We start from the raw sequence: 11,242 nt of genomic DNA, 5'->3' as shown, positions 1-11,242 counted from the left end.
ATTAGTATATTCAATAAATAGAATTTATAATTCAATTACCTGGCTTTTTCAAATGCTATAGTTATGTATGGTTTACATTACCCAAAACAATTTTATTGACTTCATTAATGTAAATAAAGACTACAGGTCCAGTCCTTCTACCCAAGAAGACAAGGTAACTCTGAAGCAAGCTCCTAAATTACAAACCATTAGGTGTACAAAATCTGGACCAAAGCATCATGCTTGCAAGGAGAAATATGCTTGTAAGGATAGAAGAAAACATGGGCTCCACAATCCTCTCCATATGCTGCTCCTGACTCTGTGGCATTCCTCTCTTGTCTTCACAGATGTCCTGAAGTTTTGGGAGGCTGAGAGTGCAGCAGATTATAGGCAACCCTTTTTGGCCCAGTGCTTCTTGGAAGAAGTGGGGTTCATGAGGTTACCATGAGACTGAATTGTGGCAGAAGCCGAAATCAAGGATACAGTGATGCCAGTGTCAGCTAGAGCAGAGAGAATGTCTGCCCTGTGGAGGTGGACTGTTTCATAGACTAAAACATTCCTCTAACTGGGAGACTTTCCACTTCTTTACCTGCCACACTGAACTCCTAATCTCCTTCCAGGGACAACCACATCAGAAATACTTTGAGAGACCTCAGCAAAGCTGGCTATACGGCTTTGAATACTTCCTATTGCAGATGGGACCAAGGATGTATTTCCTAATGACTTAAGAAATATTCAGAAACAAAACCTCTGAGGATAATATTACAGACTGCTCAATAGTTAGCACATAACCTGCTATCTGAACACACAAGCAAATTTTTATAACACATTTTTGCACTATGCTGCATTGAAGGGGACATCCTATAGGTGCATCATAGGTCAGGTTCCAGTGTTGCAGTGCTCTGCCATGAAATAAGAAAGCTCATTCATTAGCATATGAATCAGCTCTCCACAGAAAGTGGTAGAACTGCAGGAGAGGAAAAGCCATTTTGCTTTAATAATAACAGCCTGTAAGAGGCAATCCCAGGTACAAAATGATCAAGTGACCAGAGCCAGTTCAGTGAAGAATGATAGCATTTTATGCTCAACACTTCAAGATTAAAGTCTTTAGTTAGCTAAGCATAATGTGAATCAGTTTCATGTATAATGCATTGTGTGAGCCTGTAGCCACTGTGATACAATATAAGCAATTCCATTTAGTGCAATTTGACTATAGCTAGTACAGAATAATTGGAGTCAGTTCCTAGCATGCTAGAATTTGAGTCAAATATGATATGGAAAAGAATTTGATACATAATAATATGGAGGTGAAGATAACAAGCAATGATGTGGATGAATAGTTAGTATGTTACAATACAGAAGTCATTTTAATAGGTTGTGATGTGATTACGAATCCAGTGTTCTTATACATAGACAAAAGGCTAATCCATAATGGTAAAGAAAGGCAACTATTAAGAAACAGTACAAATAATGGCACCACAGCTGCATTTGAGGGGAATGTGACATCGAATACTGCAGTTTTCTCAAACATAAGAGCGATGGAATACACATTTACCAGGGGATAATCACAGCTACTCAAGTGAGCACAGGACATGTCTCAGAGCAGTTCCTCACCCTCAATGCAGGGGTGGCATTAACGCTGCACTGGGTGATTCCAAGTCCTGCTCAGGAATTCAGCCCTTCCTGTTCTTTTTCTACCATTATTAGAAGCAGTTGTGACAGTTCTAACCCCTTTGGTACTCTGGGCCTCAATTTTACAATCTGGTGTGCAAACACAACAGTTTGAAGATGTGCCTTTTCCATGAGGTTAATAATGTATGATTCGTTAAAGAACCACAGCGCTTTAAAGCAAGCACGTAAACATTAACATGACAGATCTACACGTAAACATTGTTGGCTTTCTAATATTACTTCTGAAAACAGCAAAAATGTGCTATTATTGTGACTTGTGATTGCACTGGGTTTAAGTCCAACAGACACTAGTTCACTGAATTTTTTTTTCTCTTCCTGACTTTTCATGAGTCTAACCCTGTGTACATGAGTTCATTTATGAGCATGTGCTAATCAGTTCTGACTACAAGTTTAAGTCATCCTTGAGCAAACAGAAAACTATTCAGCTTAGCAATAAAGTTAAATAATTATTACCAGGCTATGTGATGTGACTACAATGTGACATTGAAATGACTATGGTGTGATTAGAATAAGAATGTTATATGCCTGTGATGTTACCAGAATGAGGCTATAAAACGTCTGTGATGCCATACTGCCGTGATATGACTAGTGTCAGGAAAAATGTGTGCATTATTAATGCATACATAAACACACCGTATTTCAGAAGCAGACTGCATTACACAGAATGCTAGCAGTTCTAATTATCTCCTTTATTAATGGCTGTTCTGCTTTGTATTTTAAAAGACAAAAGAACTGCATACTTAATTCATTCACAGAATTCTTTTTCTAAGTGGTTTGGCAGTAAGGTTGCTCCTTCATGTCACTTGCTTGACTTTCAATGCTGGGGCTCTAGCCATCCTTCTTGTATTACATAATGAACATTTTTCTTAAACTATTATTAGATCCAGTTCCGTTTTCTAACGTTACTGGATGTCATCAAAAACGGGATCAATTTTTTTTCGGTGTGTATCTGTAACAAGAGTATTTTGGACACAACTACAGGGCACAGCAAAACCGACTGTTTAATCTTTACACATCATGGGATTACAGGATGTGCAATGTTCACACACAGTGTCTGCATCCATATGACTTGCAAGGATATGTACCTTTATCAGTATGTAGCACACAATTCCATGCCATGCAAATTACTGACCTCTGAAAGGTACTAGCAGTTTCCACCATTTGTTAGTAGAGCATCCTATGTGCAAACACATATGGGAGTCCAAGAGCCTGCATCTGAAAATGTAAAATCTTCAAGGCAGAACTCTGATCTCTACCTCACCAATGCTATCCACTGAAAATGTGCAAATGAGATAGTGCCACATACAGAAAAAGTCAAATGCTGATGTTATCTTTGTTGTTGTTGTTGTTGTTGTTTTTATTATTTTTTTTCCTAGGCATATATATTTGAAGGGCTTAACTAGAAGCAGCAGCCAGTGTGGCCACGTACCTGGGCATACTAAATTGGATAGGTTCTATCATACAGCTTGTAAGTTCAAGCTGAGAAAAGCTAGCTATAAAAGCACAGTCAAATGAAGGTTCATTCATGCTTCAGAAAACGTTGAAAAAGGCACTACATATAATGCACTATAGATAATGCACTATAATCATCTTCTTGTCACACTTTTGAGGTCACTCATATCATAATACATTGGCATTTTATTACAGTGTCTTCCAGGCATGTGATGTTTCTTTGTGGCTAGCTGGATAATTTACCTGTGTCATTTATGGGGAAGGCGAAACGATCACTTTTATTATTTATCAAACCACAGAGAGGAGGAATCTTTTCCAGTTCAATGTTTAAGCAGACAAAACCCAAACCAGCAGAGTAGCTCTCTCCCTCCCTTGGCGAGCGTCTCGGCTGACCCTTCGGGAAAGGGAAGGAGAAAGGTGTGCAGGCGTAAATGGGAGCCGAGACAGGGCTGGAGTCAGAGCAGCCTGAATTATGGATGAAAGGGCATGTATTAAATATAAGGCCGAACCGGGCGAAGGCGGGCCGGGGCAGCGCTCGCCTCCGAACGCCGGGCGGAGGCTCCACGGCCACGCTGCGCCCCGGGCCCGGCTCGCACCGCGGGCGGCCGCGCTGCCCCGCGCCAGCCGCACCGAGCGCGCACAGAGGCATCCCCTGCCCCCCGCGAACCTCAAGCCACACCACCGCCCCAAACGCACACCGAGCCCCCACTTCCAAATCACCCCTCAGCTACGCGCAAACCCGGCGCTGCTTTCCGCCCCCTCCGCGCCCCCGGGGCGCTGAGCCCGAGCGCCGAGCGCCCGCCCTCCCTCCGGGTGGCCGCGCCGGCCGCGCCGTGCCCGCGTGTCCCCGGGCGCGCTCCCCCCGCGGAACGCCCTCCTCCCGCCGCGTCCCCGCGTCCCCTCGGCCCCGCCGGTCCCCTCCGCGCAGCCCCCTCCCGCCCGGCAGGGCCGCGGAGCGACGTGCCCGGCGGCCAATGCCGCGGCCGCGCTCCGCCATCCACCGCCCCCGCCGGCGCGGGCCAATGCGGTGCGGCGGGAGGGGTGGCCTCGCTCCGCTCCCACCCTCCCTCTGGGCTTATTGAGAGTTATATCAAGAATTTCAGTTCAGAGAGAGAGAGGGAGAAGGAGAGAGCGTATGCGAGGGAGAGAAGCTGGGAAGAAGGGAGGGAGGAGGGAAAGCGCCGCCGCTTCCTCCCGTCACTAAAGCAATAACCTATTAGGATTTTATTTTAATTTTTTTTTTTTTTTTTTTTTTTTTTTTTTTTTTTTTTTTGGCAACTGTCACCCCAGAGCTAAAGAGCGAGAAGCACCGCCAGACCAACTCTTGCCATTTCCAGTCAGAAGTTGCAGACTTCATGTAGCTGCCTCTGCTCTGCCGAGAGAGGGACGGGAATGGTGTGCAGTGCAGAGAGGAAAATACCCCCGCTCTAAGAAGTGCACCGGATTTTTCTCTTGATGTTTGTTTGGGTTGTTGCGTGCACGTTAGGCACCCAGAGGATCGCCGCTTCATAGGAATGAAACGTGGAGAGGATGACTAACGACAGAACTGTGAATTTATTCCCCGGAGTTGCTAATTTGCCACCCCGAAGCAACACATATCTCGAGGAGGAAGCGTTTGGCTGCTGCTGATTTCTCCAAAACTGGTGGTTTACCAGATGCATTGTGCTGTATCTGCTGGAACAGATCATTGCTTAGCTGCAGCAGATCGTCAAAGGTAGACAACTAACGTAAGTGCAAAGTTACCCTTACCCTGGGATGCATTTCCTTTAAAGAAAAAAAAAAAAAAAAAAAAGGAAAAGAAAAGCCAACACGCAGTATATTTATCTAGGGAAAGAATCAGTGTTTGGGATTCAGTTATTGTTGGTGGGAAAGGCTCACCTACTCGCTGTCTCTGCATCCCTACCTGCATTACTCTGCTGGAAGTAATCACAGGCATCAGTTACCGTGCAGCTTAATGCAGATAAGATTAGTGCTTAGGGCTGCCTAGTTCCTTCAAACTGAAGGTGCTGGCAGCCTTGCACCCCGATAATGCGCGGTTAGCAGTGAGTGCATGCAAACAGAAGTCTGTCAGTTGCTTTCCCTCTTTTTTTTTTTTTTTTTTTCCTTCCACCTGCATTATTAGTCTGCAGTATTTATATGTGGCAACTGCTAATATCATCCTGAAGGGAGATCAGTGTCAACAGGGAAAGGCTACACCTTTTTTCCTCCTCATGTCATCAGAAAATGTATATTCCCCCCCATCTGTAAACATGCTTCCTGCTTCTAAGTTACATTTGGAATTTCCAGCCTCCTGGTTTAGACTGTGTTTAAAAACAAATAAAGTTTTAGGTTATTAAACAGAAGGACAAGTATCCAACATCTGGAGAAGAAACACTGAGCTGAGAGTGTAAGAAACTGTAAGTCCTGTTATTGTCTCATCAGTTAACAGGGATGTGAAGTAGCCAGTGACGACTGCTGCAGCAGCAGCATGTCCGGGTGGTTATTTCCCAGTACGATAGCTATAGAGGGGCATGCAAGGCACAGCGAGCAGAGAAAAATCTGGTTAGCAAGAGCTAAAAAATACGTATGGAAGCAAACAGCAAATTACATTTGGCAGCTGACATAGCAGTTAGAATCCAGAAGTAGTCCGGGAAGGATTTTTACTTGCACCAAATGACTGGGTGGAGGAGGGTAGAGGGGGAATGCACGTTACGGATTACACGGTGTACCAAGAAATTATTCAGAAAGTATGTGTCGAAACAGTAGCTGCCCTTAATCCTGCAAGTAGTTATTTTCATTCGTGCTCTGAGCAAATACAGCCGATGGGATATTGGTGCATTTGTCCAGAGGGCTTGCTTGTAAAAGGGAGCAGTAGGAAAATGTACTGCTGGAAGTGTGCATTGCAAAAATAAGTAGTAGTTGGAGATTGTGGATTTATTGTGCCTAAAAAAACCAATAACGCTGTTCTGTGTGGTTGTGTTGACAGTGATGTCTCCAAATAAGAAATGAGATGTAATGCATCCTGCAGCCCATGCATGCCTCCTCTTGCAAATCGCGCATCATTCCTCCCTGGAAACCTTTAAGTCCTAAAATCCGTGAAAAGAGAATAAAAACATTATCATGGACCTGAGGGATTTTTACCTGTTGGCCGCTTTGATTGCCTGTTTAAGGCTGGATTCTGCTATAGCTCAAGAACTTATTTACACTATTAGAGAGGAGCTGCCTGAAAACGTGCCCATAGGGAACATACCAAAGGACCTGAACATTTCTCATATCAATGCTGCCACAGGGACCAGTGCCAGCCTTGTCTACAGACTGGTGTCTAAAGCAGGGGATGCGCCTCTGGTCAAAGTGTCCAGTAACACAGGGGAAATCTTTACAACATCCAACAGAATAGACAGAGAAAAACTATGTGCTGGAGCTTCCTATGCAGAAGAAAATGAGTGTTTCTTTGAACTTGAAGTGGTGATTCTCCCCAATGACTTTTTTAGGCTGATCAAAATAAAAATCATTGTGAAGGATACTAATGACAATGCACCTATGTTTCCATCCCCTGTAATCAATATCTCCATCCCAGAAAATACTCTGATCAACAGTCGCTTTCCCATCCCATCAGCAACAGATCCTGACACAGGTTTCAATGGTGTGCAGCACTATGAGTTGTTAAACGGGCAGAGTGTCTTTGGACTGGATATTGTAGAAACTCCCGAAGGGGAGAAATGGCCTCAGCTGATTGTGCAGCAGAACTTGGACAGAGAGCAAAAGGACACCTACGTGATGAAAATCAAAGTGGAGGATGGAGGTACCCCCCAGAAATCCAGCACAGCTATCCTGCAAGTCACAGTAAGTGATGTCAATGATAACAGGCCAGTCTTTAAAGAGAGTCAAGTAGAGGTCCATATACCAGAGAATGCTCCTGTAGGCACCTCTGTAATTCAGCTTCATGCTACAGATGCTGATATAGGAAGCAATGCAGAAATCAGATATATTTTTGGTGCCCAAGTCGCCCCTGCAACCAAAAGATTTTTTGCTTTAAACAACACCACAGGGCTGATTACAGTTCAGAGGTCCTTAGATCGAGAAGAGACTGCTATTCACAAAGTGACAGTGCTGGCTAGCGATGGTAGCTCTACACCAGCCCGGGCAACTGTCACCATCAATGTCACTGATGTAAACGATAACCCTCCTAACATAGACCTCAGGTACATAATAAGTCCCATCAATGGCACAGTGTACTTATCTGAGAAAGATCCCATCAATACAAAGATTGCCCTAATTACAGTTTCAGATAAGGACACTGATGTGAATGGCAAAGTGATCTGTTTCATTGAGAGAGAGGTCCCCTTCCACTTGAAAGCAGTTTATGACAACCAGTATTTGTTAGAGACCTCTTCCTTGTTGGACTATGAGGGCACCAAAGAATTCAGCTTTAAAATTGTGGCTTCTGATTCTGGCAAGCCCAGTTTGAACCAGACTGCCCTGGTAAGAGTTAAGCTGGAGGATGAAAATGACAACCCTCCGATTTTCAGCCAGCCTGTAATTGAGCTGTCAGTTTCTGAAAACAACCGGCGTGGTCTATACTTAACAACTATTAGTGCCACAGATGAAGACAGTGGGAAAAATGCAGACATTGTTTATCAGCTTGGTCCTAATGCCTCCTTTTTTGATCTGGATCGAAAGACAGGAGTTTTGACAGCCTCCAGAGTTTTTGACAGAGAAGAGCAGGAACGTTTCATTTTCACTGTTACAGCCCGAGACAACGGCACCCCTCCTTTGCAGAGTCAAGCGGCTGTAATTGTTACTGTGTTGGACGAAAATGACAACAGTCCCAAATTTACTCATAATCATTTCCAGTTTTTCGTATCAGAGAACTTACCAAAGTATAGCACGGTGGGAGTGATCACAGTGACTGATGCAGATGCCGGGGAAAATAAAGCAGTGACCCTTTCCATCCTGAATGACAATGAAAACTTTGTGCTGGATCCATACTCTGGAGTTATAAAGTCCAACGTTTCTTTTGATCGAGAACAGCAGAGCTCTTACACCTTCGATGTTAAGGCAGTGGATGGAGGGCAACCTCCTCGCTCTTCTACAGCGAAAGTAACGATAAATGTGATGGATGTTAATGATAACAGTCCCGTTGTCATCTACCCACCTTCTAATACTTCTTTTAAGCTAGTGCCGCTCTCAGCAATTCCAGGATCGGTGGTAGCTGAAGTCTTTGCTGTGGATATAGACACTGGCATGAACGCTGAGCTGAAGTACACGATTGTAAGCGGCAATAACAAGGGTTTGTTTCGGATTGATCCAGTGACAGGTAATATCACTCTGGAAGAAAAACCAACTCCGAATGACGTGGGGCTGCATCGCTTAGTTGTCAACATAAGTGATTTGGGTTATCCCAAATCCCTGCATACTCTTGTGCTTGTATTTTTATACGTAAATGATACAGCTGGAAATGCCTCTTATATTTATGACTTGATACGCAGGACTATGGAAACGCCTTTGGATCGGAACATAGGGGACAGTAGCCAACCCTACCAAAATGAGGACTATCTCACAATCATGATCGCTATTGTGGCGGGTGCCATGGTTGTAATAGTGGTCATATTTGTCACAGTTCTTGTTCGCTGTCGACATGCGTCCAGATTCAAAGCTGCCCAGAGGAGCAAGCAAGGTGCTGAGTGGATGTCTCCCAATCAGGAAAACAAGCAAAACAAGAAAAAGAAAAGGAAGAAAAGGAAATCTCCAAAGAGCTCCCTTTTGAACTTTGTGACCATTGAGGAGTCCAAACCTGATGATGCAGTTCATGAACCTATCAACGGGACAATAAGCCTTCCAGCAGAGCTGGAGGAGCAAAGTATAGGAAGATTTGATTGGGGCACAGCACCACCATCAACCTTTAAGCCTAACAGTCCTGATCTTGCCAAGCATTACAAATCTGCCTCTCCGCAGTCTGCTTTTCATCTCAAACCTGACACTCCAGTTTCAGTGAAAAAGCACCATGTGATTCAGGAACTCCCGCTGGACAACACCTTTGTTGGTGGCTGTGACACCCTTTCCAAACGCTCTTCCACTAGTTCAGATCACTTCAGTGCCTCAGAGTGCAGTTCCCAAGGAGGCTTCAAGACAAAGGGCCCCTTACACACCAGACAGGTAAACGAGCACTTTTACTGGTCTATAAGTACTGCATACAAGTGCCCGATCAACCAGTATTAAAAGTGCCACTGTGTTGTGGGTTGTTGTTTTTTTGTTTGTTTGTTTGATTCTAATTTAATTTAGTTAACATTATGGGGGGAACAAAAAAAACCCAAACCAAACACCAAAAACAAGAATGAACAAACTAAAACCTTGACCTCTTTGTCATTTACCAGAGGCTTAACCATGTGTTTGCAAAATGCCTCTGATACTTTGGGTTTTGAAGAATTTTGATTGTTAGAGGACTGTTATGCCTCCATGCATGTGCTCATACATGTGCATAAACAAAACTGAAAAAAACCCACCTTTTTTTTTCCCCCCCCAGTATTTAACTGTCCAATTGTAAAACTTGCTGAAGAACTGTTTCCATATGTGCTAAATTTAAGTCAGAAATTTGACTGTTTCAAGATTGAAGGGATATGTACATTGCTTCAAATTTCAAAGTGAGTTGGCTTGAATTTGTGTTCCAGTTCAAGCTGATTTGGAACCTTGCTAAGGTAGTGTTACTGAAAGGGTTAACTTTTTTCCCTAACAAAGCCAAATTTCCAAGCTACTTCATCAGTGAAGCACGTTGTTTATTGGTAGGATATAACTAAGCCATACGTAAGTCTTCCTCTTGGTTGAGTTCAACATGATTTTGTTGTAGTACATGAAAGTCGGTATCACACAGACAGTTTGCTGCATATTTTAATAAATGGCCAAAGCATACTTTTGAAAGGAGTGCGTTCTCTGAATACATCTGAATTATGAAGGGAAAAAAAAAAAAAGTCATTCTGTTGTAAATATTTTCTCATCTTAGTAATGCATAAGTGATCTGACATATCTCATTTTGAACTGTGAAACACGCCATATGAAGAGGGATTAGGAGGCCGAGAGACTCATATTTCAACCAAATACAGCATCAGGGTGTTGGGTTTTTTCCTTAGGTCTAATAATTCCTTGCTAATAAAGATTTAAATGCGGTGCTGTCTTAATTCATTTTACGGGCGCTCGTCTGCGGGCGCCGCGGGAGCGCGCGCGCGCGCGGCCCGTAGGTGGCGCCAAGGCACCGCGCGGCGCGCGCTGGCCCCGCGCCAGCGCTGCGGAGGCTGAGGGGCCGCGAGCGCCGGGGGCCGCGCGGGAGGGCCGGGCCGGGCCGGGCCGCGCTCTGCTCCGCCGGGCGCCTGCCCCGCCGCCCCCGCACAGCCTCGGTCCGTGCTGCGAGTCGCATCCGTGCTCCTTGCGGGCGCAGCACCCTCCAAGTGGTGGTGGTGGTGGTGGTGGTGGTGGTGGTGGTGGTGGTTTGTCCGAATTTATCAGAGGTATGGATCCTAGGGAACCAAGCGAGACGCGTTTAGGCTTGTCTTTGTAAAACGGTTGTGACGGTAGCCACGTTTAGGACATCCTCTTGCTGTTGTGTTAGCCTTATCTGAGATGAATGTGACGTTCCCAGAAGTGTGTCTTGACTTTGCGTGTCTGTAAGGTGTCACGCTGACAAGATGCTAAGAATAAAACAAGAGCTTTGGAGGCAGTTCTGCTAAAGTAACTGCTCTGACACAACTCCTTCTTACGTGACACTGAAAACACCACTGAAGAATCTCACAAACCCCTAATCTCTCCAAAGGACTTTAAAGAAGGGTCTATTCCCCAAGCCATCGCACAGCACCATACACACACTGTCAGTGTAAGTTAAAAAAAACCAAACCAAAACAAAAAAACCACCCAAATTTGTAGAACAGCTCTGCATAGTCTATGCCTCCTTGTCTGAAGTCTTCTGCTCAGTTTTAGTTGCAAAATGTACCCCCCCCCCCCCAAACCACACATTCCTTTTCTGTTCTGAGATTATTTTAATTTAGGCATAAATTAGGTTTCCAAACTCTATCAGAAAACTCAGACTTACCTCCCCGTAGTATCTAGAGGCAGCTGGGACACCCAGAATTCTTTACCTGACGGAGTGTGTAGG

General features: G+C 44.5%; 1 protein-coding gene across 1 annotated transcript; it reads left to right on the top strand.

Moving 5' to 3' along the window:
• Window positions 1–4,724: 4,724 nt before the first annotated feature.
• Window positions 4,725–10,263, top strand: PCDH9 (protocadherin 9). The gene is made up of 2 exons (XM_063392200.1): window positions 4,725–4,850; window positions 6,089–10,263. Exon 2 carries the CDS (start codon window positions 6,223–6,225, stop codon window positions 9,319–9,321), a length of 3,099 nt encoding a protein of 1,032 aa, XP_063248270.1. The 5' UTR covers window positions 4,725–4,850; window positions 6,089–6,222; the 3' UTR covers window positions 9,322–10,263.
• The last annotated feature ends 979 nt before the right edge of the window (window positions 10,264–11,242 follow it).

Source organism: Prinia subflava, chromosome 3, assembly GCF_021018805.1.
Source record: "Prinia subflava isolate CZ2003 ecotype Zambia chromosome 3, Cam_Psub_1.2, whole genome shotgun sequence".
Lineage (NCBI taxonomy): Eukaryota > Metazoa > Chordata > Aves > Passeriformes > Cisticolidae > Prinia > Prinia subflava.
This window is presented reverse-complemented; position numbering and strand designations above follow the sequence as displayed.

What these genes read in the sequence shown, in the direction of transcription:
- PCDH9 (XM_063392200.1), top strand. Translation starts at nt 6,223, where the DNA reads ATGGACCTGAGGGATTTTTACCTGTTGGCCGCTTTGATTGCCTGTTTA.